General features: G+C 44.7%; 1 protein-coding gene across 1 annotated transcript; it reads right to left on the bottom strand.

Annotated features, from left to right (window-relative positions):
* Positions 1–341: 341 nt before the first annotated feature.
* Positions 342–13490, bottom strand: znf469 (zinc finger protein 469; the record flags this gene model as incomplete). Its single annotated transcript, XM_080002810.1, has 1 exon — positions 342–13490. The coding sequence occupies one exon, from the start codon at positions 13488–13490 to the stop codon at positions 1455–1457; it is 12036 nt and encodes a 4011-aa protein (XP_079858936.1). The 3' UTR covers positions 342–1454.
* Positions 13491–14633: the final 1143 nt, after the last annotated feature.

Below are 14633 nucleotides of genomic sequence, written 5' to 3'. Positions count from 1 at the left end.
CGCTTCCCTCCCGGCCGCCCGGCGACATTCCCAGAAGACAAAGAATAATTTCGTAAAATGGAGCTGTCTAAGCCGCTAATTTCTCCCTGTAGGACGGGACACATCTTACGGCGGGAACGTCTCTCAGATGATGAGGCTCGCTCATTGAAGCGCTGAGCTTTGAAGGGAAAGCCAGTTCAGATTCGGTTATGGCGCCGTGCGCTCAAACAGCCTCTCCCCGCCTTCGCCCATGTTTGATGTGTGCGATGATAGCGGAGGTCCGCGGGGGAGGGGGGGGGAGTGGGAGCGCGAGGGGAAAGAAAGAAATCAGGAATATCAGGAACAAAGGAAGAACCATCAAGGACAGACCAAGACAGATCTTTAATGACCAACTAGAAAAGAGGCACTTTGTGAACCACTTTACAACCTGCAGGCATTGCATTTCCCTTTCTTCTTACTCTTTGATTATAAACATTATTAAAATAAAACTTTGACATTAAGCATTACACCAAAAAAAGAATCTACCTACAATATTATACAATGTAAGATACGTACAGTATAAACAAGATAAAGCACCTTTTTTGTTCATTCTAGTAAATACTATTCATAATTAAACAGTTGGAATACAGACACAGATGATTGAGTTTGTGATTTGTGTGTGGCAGTATCAGTGCATGGGAGGAACTCCGAATACAGGTCTCAGGACTGTGAGGCGTCCTTGTATGCACCTGAGTTTATACAATGGAAGATTTCCTAATTTTTCTTTCCTATAAGCCGACACATGGACTACTTGGAGGGTATACACAGTATTGTTACCATTTTTAAGAAACTACAGAGAACCAGTAAGAACAGTTGGATGAATGTAACTGCTACAGATATCATGTTCCATTCCGAGGACATTGCATTCACATTACAATAAAAGGTATTGTAGCACCAGTTAATGTTTATACAAACGGCTAATACAAAGATGGTCGATGCAGTACAGTAAGGTAAAATGATGACAAAATATTTTTGCTCAATATTTTGTGGAAGCATGTACAAAAGGTGCATAAGACAACAGTCCAGGGTCAGTAATGTTCTCATTTGTTCCTTTTGCAAAAAGACAATAACCTCTAATATCATGTTGTGAATGTCAAATGTAATCATTTCTCGAAAAGAAATACTGTATTTTCAAGTATTCTTTTTTTTCCTTTATGTGTATGAATCATTGAAGTAAAAATAAAAAAAATCCACAAAGAAATAAAAAACAAATCAACGACTGCCCAACCAGCATATTCATTGATAAATCAAAAATACATCAGTCCTCACATTTGTGTAATAAAAACACTTATTCAAAAGAAGACATAAAGTGACTATATAAGTATTTAGAATTTCATTTCACAGAAAAGAGCTGTGCAATCTCATTCACCATAATGAATTGTCGTAATAATTTGTAACTGCAAAACGTTACAGTCTCTTCGTTCACTGACTCCTCTTCAGTTTATAGATTCGGACGTGTCCTTTCTTAAAGGAATCTTAAAGCTTGTGAGCTTTTGGCCAAACAGCTGACTCAGGAGGTGGTTCTGAGACTCCGCCGTCCGGTAGGAATGGCTTTCCATCGACCTCACCCCCATCTTTGGCCTCGACCTATTCAAGGAATTGTTCATAGGAGCCTGTGGCCCTTTGGAACCTGGGGAATGCAAAGAACGCCCGAGAGGTCCCTTTTTGGCTTTGTAGTCCCCGTTCATGTGGTTTACAACCTCCGCCTTCTTTGGTGCGCAGTTGTCCAGCATACTTCTCTTTGGCTGCAACCCCGAGTTTGTCGTCTTGTACTTGGAGACTATTTTGTTGCTGACCGCGTCGTCCCTCACCGAAGAGAGAACGGCGTAGTCACTCGGTCCCTCCGGTTTTCGTTGCAAAGAGGGGCTCTCGCACTTGCCGGGGCGAAATTTCTTCTTCGCCTTCGCGTCGACGTCCAGGTTCTCTCGCGCGGCGGGGGAGGAAATCCGTTGCAGGCAGTGGGGAGACCTCATCTCCTTCCTCTTCTTTTGTTGCCGCAGAGACTCTCTGCCGTCGTTTAGGTCCGAGCCGTGTGAGGACACCTTGGAGACCTGCGTCGCTTCTGTCGCCCTCGGGCTCGGATGGTTTGAGCTGTTTTTGGGGCCGTCGCTCTGTTTTGGTGGCGGGGGTTTCTCTTTTATCTGACTGCTACATTGCTGCTCAGCGCCGTTCGATAAACTATGCTTTTTGATGCCGTTGTTGTCGGTTCTGGTCGCCTCTTCCCTCTGCTCGACCTCGCTCCTTTGATCTATCGCACTAGCAGCTAACTCGTTTTTTTCTGAGGCAGGGGTCTTTGTTATAGTTGGATTTCCTACGAAACCGAGGGAATCCTCACTAGAGGGGGCTAAGCTTCTACTCTCTGACCTTTTCTCTGCCGCGCCGAGTTCAGCGGGAACGGGCTTTTCTTTAACCTTTTCCTCTCCCCATGCGCTATTCTCCTTGGAGGCTAACGACTGCGGCGTCCTCTCTGCTGGGATGCAGACTGACTCATCCTCCTCCTTCACATCACACGGTGGAGAAATGGTTTTCACGGGACTTTCTTTATCAGGCACCTTTTGTGATGGGCTCGGGTCAATTTCCTCCTTTTTGGTTGAAGCGTTATGAAACGGACATTTTTCTAGCTCGAGATGAAGGTCAGAGTAGTCCTCCGCGATGTCCTCTGTCTTTACATTTGTGTTGCGATACTCACTGGTACTCGTCTGCGTGAAGTCATCTGTCTTGGATATTTTTGGCGTTGAAGACTGCATTTCAGAACTGGTATTTAAGTGCAATGACCCAATGCTGGCGATGCCACTGTCTGAACTGTTCTCTTGCATGCTGTCGTTGAGGATCTTCCTCTTCTTACTCGCGGGGAAACCACATTCGTCCACTTTGGAGGCAGACGCTTTCACAGGCCTCAGCACACCTCGGAATTTGAAAATCTTGTTCCCCCCCGACAGATGTTTCTCCATGTGACGGTCAAACTGCTCCTTCTTGGAGAAGGTATAGTTACAAGTGCTACATATGAAGGACTTTTTAATCACATGCATGACATCGGCACAGAGCTCACAGGTGTAGAGGGTGGTGTGTTTGGAATCCAGCTCCTCCACCTCCTCGTGCGCTCTCTTGAGGTGATCCTTAAGTTCTTGGGCCTCCTGGTAGGAGACAGGACATTTATGACACAAGAAAATCTTCTCCAAGTTATGAACAACTAAATGTCTCTGAAGTTTGAATGGCTTGGGAAATTGTTTTCCGCAGTGGTGGCAGTCCCTGGAGGGATCTTTGCAGTTAGGGTGCATCTCCACATTTTTAGGTGCGTCTGTTTTGTGAAGGACTTCAAGTGGCTTCTCACTTGTTCCGTTGCTGCTTTTAGTTTTGTGAACTTTGGGCTCAACTGTCTCTGTAGTTTTGATTTCGCCCACAGTGCTTTCTTTAGCTATGCCCTTATCTTGCTCTTTGGAGATTTTGATGGATTCTCTGTTGGTTCTGCTGGGGCGGTGCTGCATAATGGAAGTGATAAAGTTCTTCACTGCCGTCTCCTGCATGAAGCAACCCGGAATGCCCAGCATCGATCCCTGCGTCTGGCCCTTCCGAGCAAACTGCGTGGCATGCTCACGCAAGTGTTCATTGTACATCCAAACATCGGATATCTCCTTCAAGCACATCCCACAAGTCCAGATGCCTGCCTTGTTCTTGGCATGCTTTTCTCTCAAGTGGTCTCTCAGCTGCTCTCTGGAGCTGAACTTACGCTGGACACACATATAGCAGGTGGGAGGTGGCGAAGGGTTGTGAGAAAGTTTGTGAAAGTTAAGCTCCCCCAGAGTGAGGAACCAGGTGAAGCACACCTTGCACTTGTACTCCTTATCCTTGACCTTCAAATTGACATCTTTCCGTTTTCTGCCACGTCGCTCTGATGTTTTCTTTGACTTTTCAACATCTTTATTTTCCATTTCGGCTGTTGTTGTTGTTGTTGTTGTTGTTGGAGGGCCCACTGGGATGTCTTTGCTGGAGTCAAAGAACTGGATTTCAGGAAGCTGAAATGTAGTTTTGATATTTTGAATATCTATGCTTTGGAAAGTGGATATATTGTCTGTGACACATGGCTCGAGAGGGAAGGGGGCAGGAGGAACCTTGTCAGAGCAGGGTGTGATTGGAACATCTTCTTTGGTTGAACTTTGCTCAGAAGACACTACTGGGTCAGCAGTACAGTTGGTGGAGTCGCTGGGGGCGCTCCACACTATTGTGGATTTATCAATGGTGCTTTCATTTGGACTTACAAGGCTACTGCGAAGCTCTTCAGGGTTCTTGCTAATTCCCTCAGGGGTTACACTGCTTTGATTGATGTCTGATAATGCATTCCCATCAGCCTTCAAGGAGCTGTTATGACACATATTCAGCATTATAGCATCATCAATAGATATTGACTCATATTCCAAATGGTTGTTTTGATTGTTGACAAATGTTTCATCTGTCTGATTTTCCACATGCTGGCCTTTCTTTTGCAAAGGCATATTAGGGGCATGATACTCTTGCAGCAAATGGGGATTAGGTGATAGTTTCTGTTTTTTGTTCTTTTTGCTGTAAACTCTAGGACACTTTTTCCTTTTAGTGTCCTCATCATCTCTGGGAAACAGCTGCGAGAATGTGGTGTCATCATCTAGTAGGGCCTTTAGATCAGCGCTCATGTCATGAGGACTGAGGGGGGAGGAATTTAAACAAGCGAGGGGATCCACCTCATCTACAGGGCCACTGTTCTCACATTTTATCTCCACCGACACCTTTCTAAGTATCTCTTTGGCAAGTTTTTCTTCTGATTCTTCACACATCTCAACAACATACACATTTTTACTGGGCTCATCACATTCTTTAAAATCGAGCTTATCTTCAGACGAGCAATCCTTGCTAATGTCCGTGCAGTGTTTCTCTTCTTTGGCCTTCTCAGTCAAACCTGTAAACTTCATCTCCTCTGCATCAGTTTTGTTTTGCTGTTCCCTATCGTTAATCTTTGTATCCATAGTGGGGCATCTGGACACACTTTCCGATTCACTGTTTGAGGCCACAGAGAAAGGAAGCGGTTCTGTTTCAGTAATATCTTTGTTTGTATGCTCATCAATTTTCACTTGTTCCACAGGTGATTTGCTGCGTTCTTGTAGTGCACGGTTTTGGAATACAGGGGTTATTGCTTGTAGAATGTCCGTTTTCAATATATTTAAAAGCTCATTGGAGAATGGGTCTGACTTGTTGTTTACCTCAGTCATTTTGTTCTTCTTTGATTTGTAATGTTTCTTTGCCTTTGCTGACAGGGAAGGCATATGGTGTCCTGTTTCATTTACCGCCACTGTTGTTTTTTTGTCAGTTGCCATCCTGTCTGGGGCCAAGTCTGTCTCCGCTGAATTTGATGTGAGAAAGTTATTGCTTGTCTCCGAATAGAGGCTTTGACAGAGTCCATCTATTTTTGTTTGGAAGCATGTCTGTGATTCATCTTTCAGTCCTTTCTCTGTAATTATAAATTCTTTAAAACTGAGCATGTTATCTTTTAGGCTTGGTGTTGCATCTTCCAGGACAGCGTTTTTGTCTGCTTTGACCAAATGTTTCATGGCTTTGTGTCTTTTCAACCCTGGCACTGTCCTGAAACACATGGAACAGATATCACAAAGGGCCTTACCCTGCTGCATGCTGCTCTGCCCACTGATGTTTTTTGGTGAGATTTCCCTTTGTACCTGGTGGGTTGTTGAAGGTTGATTGGACTCAACTGGTGGTTGTTTCTCTGTTGGTTGTTGGGGTGAATTCATCTGTTCCTTACCACAGAGGACAAGTGGCTTAGAAGTAGGAAAGCCGTCTGAAATGTCTTCTTTGAGGAGTGCGCTGTCAGGCACACAGGGGGCCTTGTGACTATCTATATTCTCTGATTCAACTTTTCTCAGGAGGTTGCCGTGAATATGCAGATACTCAATGGATTCAAGGGGCTTATGATAAACCTCCAAATCCTTCATCACATTGTTACTTGAGGAATTGAGTTGAGTGCTTTCGTTCTGAGGTGGAAAATCCAATGTAATTCTTGCAGATTTCAGACTCTCCTGGACTGCAGAAGCAATCAGGGGTTCATCTGGTAGACTTTGTTTGGTCGGAGCATCTGAGTTCAACGATACATCTGACTCTAGGACAGTTGCGTTTTTGTTAAATATCAATCCTGGGTCAACACTGACGTCACATGGTTTACTACATCTCCTGGAACTCTGCTCGCTATCTGCTTTGTCCTCGGCATTAGCGGGTAGTGAGATGGGGATGAAGTCATAATGATTCAGTTGTGGAGGGTCATTTGAGATGTCATTGTAGTTCAGTGGGCTGAGTTTGAAATCATACAATGAATCAGTCTTTGGAAAATCCTCCGATGCCTCCAGTGGCTCTGCTGTGCTGTTCAGAGAAGGCGGGGAGGGCATAGAGGCCTCAGCACTGGGAATTTTACAGTCTGTAATCCCGAGATCCAGATGAGGGGGGTTCATCATAGTATAGTCCATTTCAGCCCCAGTGGTCAATGGTTCATTTTGATTATCTCCCTCCACTTTCAGAGAATGCATATCTTGAAGTGATTCTTGGTCAATGGTTATCCCACTGCATTTGCTTTGTGGCTCACGTGGACCATCCTGTACGCTCAATTTCTCCAAGGATGTCGGAGGACAAGTTGAAAGAATAGGACTGGCTGGTGGAGTAGCATGCGGAATACCCAGATTTTCTTCCACATCAATATTCCCACCGCAGGGGGAACACTGTTGGCTTGCCATGAGAGGGATGGGAAGATAATTTTCAATGTCTTTAACGTTGGTAACCTCTGCTTCATGACCCTGAATATTGCTAGACTGAAAGCGTTCTTCAGATTTGTGCTGTTCCAGTGCAACCGTGCAAACATCACTCTCCAGAATGTGGTTAGACGGTGAAAGAGTTAAAGGACTACTTTCTTCATTTACGGACTGATAGTCTTGAACGTTTTGGCACTGATTGATAGATTCTATGTTTCTTTCCATCAGTATTGGACTGTAAGGCTTTTCCATGATGACTACCTCCATATGCATATTGGTTGAATGACAAGCAGTGTAGAACTCAGCATGGCTACCGTTTCCAGGGGCAGCATGGTCACTTAAATCATCTTGTTTTGACATGTTCACTGGGATTTCAGTTTCTTCTCTTACATTGTCTGAGCTTCCCCCTCTCCTCTCATCAGCGGGCAATGAATGAATATTTTCAGGGCCACTGGGGATATTAGCAGATTTGTCTACCAAACCTGTTTCCTCCTCATTCTTACCCAGTTCTGAACCGGTGTCAGGCAGGGCTGACTGCCTGACACTGGCTGACTGGCTCTCAGACTGGCTGTTGGTTCCCTTCACTTCCTCCTCTTCCTCCTCTTCCTCACGATTCTCTGTGAAAAGATGTTCTGCGTCGTCAGTATTGTTTTTAAAGAGTTCATTCACGGTGTCCAAGGCGCGGCTTTTGTCACAGGTATTTTCAGCCACATATGAGCAATCCATTCCTATATCTAAGCACTCAATCATATTGCTGTCATCAGCAACATCAACAACTTCTACAAGAGTTAAGACTTTAATTTCTGTCCCGTTAATATTGTTTTGCACTGGTTCACTAGGGTGAAATATAATTGGCTGGTTTCCATCAGCAGCGGGGTGAGTGCTGTTCGAGAGAGATGGCAGTGACTCATTCAGAATGAATTCAATACCACCCTTCCGCTCATTGATATTTGGAGGTGATAATATATTCTCCTTCACAGTAATTGCTTCCTTTTCACTATGGTCTTCTCTCTCAATTGCATCAGTCGCTTGACATTCAATTTCTAGATGTTGACTCTTGAGAGTGGTGACATTCATCTCATCCGGGTCTGACATAATGGATTCTTTTTTAAAAATGGAATCTGAAATAACCTCTAGGCTTTTCATTAGATTTTCAGTATATCTCTTCTGTTCTAAAATGTCATCCTTTGTTTCTTCAGCCGTTTCTTTTTCAATATTTGTGTCCTTTGTTTTCAGATCATGGTGTAGCTGAAATGGTTCCACATGTATGGCTTTCGTTATGATATTCATAGCGTCATCTTCTTTTGCAGTAAAATGTTCGAGGATGTCTGGCTCGCCGTGGGTTGGTGTGTGAGGACTATGGTGTCCCCCCAACAACTCAAACTGGAATGGACTGGACCACGGGAGAACTGAGTCAGCAAAATGTTCTGATTGCATGCCATTCACTGGCACATCCAATGTTTGCACAGGGCAGTGGATATCCAGAGCGGTGCCGTCATGATGAGAATCCTCATCGAGTCGTAAAGGAGAAAACTTGCTCATTTGTAAATGTTTTCCATCTTCATCTAGTAATGGTGGGCTCTCCAACTTTGTTGTCTGGAGCTGGTTTTCCAGTTCATTCACTATTCTCTTTATCTCAAGTTCATCGTCTGATGCACAGGTGTTGAGATTCACACTATAATCCATAATTTTTTCTGGCAGGGACAATGGGATGTGATTAAAATCAGACTTCTTTTCATTCGATTTCTCTGCATTGTCTTTATACTGAGATATCTCATCTGGCAGCACTGGGCTGACATCAACCATAAGGCCCCAGTCCCTTTGTTCCAGAAAGGGAGAAAAGGAGGATACAAACCCCTCCTTTTTATCAATTGCATTCTCTATTGAATTGAAACCCTCTTTCTGTAATGGTATATCTGAGTAAAGACCGTTGTCAAACCCTGTCACTGTAAGGTCTCCAAAAACTGATGACGTGTCAAATGAAAGTGGGGATTTCATGAGTCCTTGGTCCTGATCCAGAGGGTAGGGAATGAGGTGGGATGTGTCTTTTTGTAGCAATGGATCCTGGGTTTCAGTCGGAGAGAGGCACACCTCATCCATGAGGGAACTGCAAAGAGATACAGACTTTGGGACAAAGCCTTCATCTGGGGTAATTGTCTCTTCCGCTGTGCACAGATTGTCATTCTGTTTTTCAAATGTTGAACTGTCTGGCAACGTTGGCTGTGTAGTTTTGAGTCCCTCACTACATGCAGATTTGTTTTTCTCATTGAAATATATCTCTTTAACAGTGACAGAGTATGAGTCAGCCTCTAGGTCCTTGATATCAGTACTCTCAGACGGAGTTGTCTCTTCTGTGTGCAATGTCTTGTCCGGTCTCTGTGGTGTGTTTATTTTGTAACTAAATGTGCCATTTTCTCTGCTGTGTGACTCATACTTTTGTTTTGATATTGCGAGTGAACTTCTGTATTTATCGAGGTTTTTGCTTGCGCTCCTTGATTTAGGGGAGCTTGGTAATGGATGATAATCTTCCAGATTTGAGTTATAACTCTTGAGGGTGTCTGAATCCTTCTTGCTTGCAGAATGAAGGGACTGATCTGTGCTAGACATTTTAACACACTTAGTGAGTGTCAGTGCTATCTGTGTGCTGGCCTCTTTACAAAACTTCTGTGATGACAGTCTTTCATAGGTTTTCTGCTCCGGACACTCTTTCCTCCGTACCTCCATTTTCTTCTCAGAGTCTGAGTCAGTGCGGTCGTTGCTTTTGGGGCTATTGATGGCATCACTGGAAACACTCACAGATGTGCTGACATCACTGCTAGTGGAAGACCTGCTCCCCCTCCTCCGGAGTCTCTGGTGGGAAGTATGTTTCTCGGGGGAGAGGGTGACCTCGTCACTCTTCTTTACTTGGAAACACTCTTTTGACTCGTGTCTCCATGCGGCCTGTTCCCTCTCGCCCCTTGCCCTCCATTTGCACTCCTTGGTGTAGGTATATTTGCACCTGCTGCTTTGGCTGAGGCGTCCTTGGCTTGCTATCTTTACTGGCTCACACTCATCATCTGAGTCTGAAACATAGTCATATTCTCCAAAGGCGGGATTTTGTACAGCGGGCGTTAATCTCTCCATTACCAATGAGAACTGCAGGTTTTTGGCACCTTTAACATGGAGCTTATGGAGCTTATTTTTCTGTTGGACTATCTTGTGAATGAGTTCCTTGCTCCATGTACCCCCGCCACTTCTTTTTCTTTTACTTTCCTTTACTGGTGTTCTTGGAGTTGGGGACGTTTGGTTTGTTGTGGAGGCCTGGGAAGGTGTCGAAGCTCTATGTTCCGAGCTGTCCTGAAAGCTTTTAATACCGCAATGCTCTGAGAACTTGCTAGAAAAGAGAAATCGGGGAGTACTGGTTTCCTCCTCACTCTTGAACAGTTTACTTGCATCTTTCCCTTTTATATCTCTTTCTTTGGACTTCCCCCTGGAGGCAATTCCTGAATCTTGATGAGTGACTTCTTTTTTGATGTTATTTTTCTTATCTCTCGCCACATTCAGAGATATTTTCTCAAAGGTGCTTTCTGTGTACTGCTTATGCATTTGAGGGCTCTCATCAGAATCATAAAGATACTTTCCCTGTGTGAGAGCTCTGTCAACATCCTTAACAGTTTTACTTTTGCTGTCGGCGACCATGGATTCTTTGGTTTTCAAAGATTGTTTGCTTGATGTTGCTTTGACACTAGTAAGGTCATCATCAGCGAATGCATCAATAAAACTGCTGTCTATCTCTGCATTGTCTGACTGATATCCCAGTCTGTTCAAAGCTTCTGTGATTAGGCTGTCTAATTTGGCATCCTCCATTTCCAAGTCAGGAAGAGAGACAGGGAGATTGCTCGCACCAGAGAACAAACTGAGTTTCATTGGATCTTCTTTGTTGTCTCCTTTAGTTTCACTGTCACACATGAGCTCTCCATTTTTATTAAGGCCCAAAAGTGACAGGTGGAGTTCAGAGGGGCACCTAGAAATAGCCGTGCTCGCCCCATTTGATCCAGCTTTTGAAATGTCTGCATGGAACTTCCTACTGTCCTCTATCTTTGAGATCTCTTTGAGGTCAATTTGTGCAAATGCATGCTGGCCACAGTATTGCTTATGACCCAGAAATGAGGTCAGATTATTGAAATTCTGATCACACTGCTTGCAAGTTAGAAGCACGTCTAACTGATCCAGATTTGCTGCTAAAGAGGTGGCTAACAGCTGATGTGTAGAATATGGTGGTGGAGGCTGGTGGTGTTCCATCCCAAAGTTATCCATGTAACCCTTGTTTCCATCTATAGTAGTTCTTGCATTTACACTGTTCTGCAGGTAGCTCATCATGTTGTCTTTGGCTCTGTCTGGGGCATAATGGAGGTTTCTGGGGACATCAGAATGAAAATGGTGTTGATTAGTGCTTAAATGATCTGAAGCCAATTGTGTTTTGGCCTGGTGCTGATGATAAAAGGGAGGAGCGCCTGCCTTTGACATCTGGCTGTCCTCTGAACTAAGGTTAACAGGACTAGTAGATGCCGGGGAAAGGGATGAGCAGGTACTGCTTGAGGTGGGGTTATGTACTGGGGAAGGCAAAGGGGATTCATAAGGTGACACCATCATAAGTCCAACAGGCGGCACCTGTAATTGTGGATAGTTAAAGCTTCTTGATGATCCTCCAGGCAGGGACTGGTTCATTCCAAAGTAAACAGGCTTATTTTTTGACTCACAGACTTGTGCATGGCTCACCTCTAATTTAAAAGATGACATTGTGCTGGTGCTATGTTTGACAGCATCTTGACTTTGATTGGAAAAGGTTTCATTTGTTTTATTGTTTTGAAATGAGCTGGGGCTTTTCAGTGGACCGTTCTTTTGTGATTTATTATCATCCTGCCAGTCAGAGGGAGATACCATGTAAGACAGTTTTTGGTTATTTATTTGCCGAGATAAATCGATTCTGTTTTGGCTGGGAATGGCAGAAGTTAGGCGTAGCTGTTGCCAAGGCATTCTGCCATTTTTAGATGAATTGGATCTTTGGTCCAGTGGTGGCTGGTTCTGAAACTGAAAATCTTCATTCAAATCGCCGTATTGAATTGTGTTTTGCTCAACGGCCGAATATGTCTTATTAGATCCTTCCCAGGAGTGTGGTAATCTGTTCTGTACTTTGTTGTTGATGTTTTTATCAAAGGGCACTGTTCCCAAGTGAATATTATTGAGTGGAGGGCTTTGGTATGATTTGTTAGCAAAGTGCACTTGGGGGCTTTGGCCTTGTGAAATACTTCTTGAATGTTGTACACGTCCTTGAATGAGTGTTCTCTGGTTGGCAGTTGTGTCTTTAAGGTGGCAGTTTCTCTTACTCCCCGAGGTAATGGCTGGGTCCCTACTGTCTCCCTGTCCAAACACCTCTGTGCTCTCTGGCAGGGCGCTCTTTCCCTGCTCCAACTGTCCAACTGAGCTGGGGCCCGAGCTGTCACTGCTAGCTGAGTCTTCACTCTGACTTCTGGGACAGTGCAAAGAGGATGCTGCTCCTTGTGGAGCTTGAACATACTGTGTTGATTGTGGGGGTTGAGTGTAAGAGTTCCTATCCTCTGGTTGCTGCTCCTTACTGTACTGCGTGTTGTTTTGAGTTACCTCCTGGCCGTCTCCTGATGCAAAGGAAAAAGAAGCATGAGTAACATGACCAGAACCAAGAGAGGAATCTGTAAAGTCTTGGGTCTGGGAGTTCTGCTCACAGGGAAAAGGGTTAGAGGTTGAGTCTTCCAGAAACTGATATCCAAATTGAAATGGCACGGACACAAATGAACCTTCTTTATTAACCTCTGTGAGGGGTGTGGATTTTTGTGATGAAATCCCATAGTTAGCACCATTAAAAGTCCTTTCCGGAGACTGCCATGCGTTGGAGCCACTCATTTGAAAGTCTGTCAGAAGCAGCTGGCTGCTAGGTTGTGAGCTGTTGTTCTCCATTGGGGTTGACTGCTGCTGCTGCTGCTGCTGCTGGGACAGGGATGGATGTTGATGGGTGGAGTTTCCACCTGTGGAACCCAGCGCCTGTGAGGTATAGCTTGGGGAGGTAAGGTTGGAGGAGGCCTCCTGGAAGCACCGGTTATAGTTAAGCTCCTCTTGCTGCAGCTCAGCCTCTCTCTCAGGGATACTGGGAACGTGGAACCTATAGCTGCCCGAGACTGGTCCGCGACTGGCCTCCAGCTTTTTGGGTGGTGACACTTTCTGCTGTGGGTAGGCAATACCAATGGTGGGATTTGAGCGTGGATTTGTGATACTCAGTCTGTACAGCTGCTGAGGGTTGCCACGCTCAGATTTCCCTGACCGCTTGCCCTTTTCTCGACTGCGGCTCTTTGCACTCGGGGACTGGGGGCTGCTTTTGCCACTTGGCCAAGTCCTATCAGTGGCAAATTTAGGTCTGTTCTGCAATGACCTGAAGTCAATCTTCCCTGCCTGTTGTGGCCTTATCACAGCCTCACGCTGCTGGGTGTAGTCCCGTTCCTTCTCTAATTTGTCAATCTTGGCCCCTCTGCCTCCAGTCCTGGCCTCAGTGCCTGTGCTTGGAAAGTGCTCCGAAGAATCTTTCTTGCTTTTGTCACTGTGCTGCTCCAGCGTCCCCTCATCCTGCAGTTTGGACTCAGCGTCCAGCTCTTTGACAGCGTACGTATGCTGAGCCTCTCCTGCCATGGTGCACGAGGCGTGCTGTGAAGGGCTGGTCCTCAGAAGTGTTATCTGGGAGACAGGAGCAGGATAAATCAGTAAATTTCCAGTGGCAGGAACTGCAGGGACAGGGCTCCTGTCTGCTGGCTCATCTTTTCACTTTCATGATGAACCGCTCATCTGGCAACTGCATGAAGGAAACCTGGGGAAACAGAGAAGAGTGATATTAGAACAGAACATTTGAACCAAATTAAAACATTTTTTGTAATTTGTGTAAGATACCCAAAGCAAAGTAAAATCTCTGTGAATATATAATCATACATTTATGTATTTTCTGTCATCATGGAATATTCCATTGTGTAGAATTGATAATAAAAAATGTTGTAAAACTCCATGTAACCTTATTATGCTTATAGTAATAAGAAAGTCTACATCACAAAATACTTGAGAAGGCTGTTTAGAAATCTAGAGTGGACTACAGTGTGTAGGATAGAACTGTAACTGTAAGTGTAATCTTCCCAGCTTTTGCCAGTAGAGAGCACTATTGATACATCATAGTGAGAGTGAACAAAGAACCAGTGTAATCAATACTGAATTGTATAATAGAGCCAAAATCATGAACAGTGTTGGCATCATATGAAATCATAGGTGACTACTATAACAAGACTTGTCAAACAACCAGATGAGTATCCGAGCCGAGTTTGCCTGTCGTCTGTGGTCACGATTGACAAGATTGAAGTGATAGCTGCGCAAGTATCCCAGACAAAATCCCCAACATAAACAATCTGACAAAAAGATCAGTTCGGTCTTGAATTGATGAAGTATGCCTCAGTGCTGAGGATGAGAGTGTTACAGCATTGGGATCCAAAAAAACCCTGCCAGCACATGAATCACACTCGGTAAGAACATGGACACAATGCCACAGTGTTCTAATGCTGCAGAAGGCTGCAGGTTTAGATCATGGAGGAATATCAGGGATTAGTCAGCCAGCCATTAGACAGTGAAAACGTCAGGAACACTGACGTTTGTTGCCTTTCCTCAGGCATCCCAGACACTGCTGTTCAAAGCCCAGTTTACTTTGGCCCTACATCGCCGATGTTCCTTTTGAGGTCTGACCAGACGCAGCTCAAAGTTAGCACCAAAATGTCATTTCTGGGCCCAAGAGCACAA

This window comes from Zeus faber (assembly GCF_960531495.2).
Source record: "Zeus faber genome assembly, chromosome: 6".
Lineage (NCBI taxonomy): Eukaryota > Metazoa > Chordata > Actinopteri > Zeiformes > Zeidae > Zeus > Zeus faber.
This window is presented reverse-complemented; position numbering and strand designations above follow the sequence as displayed.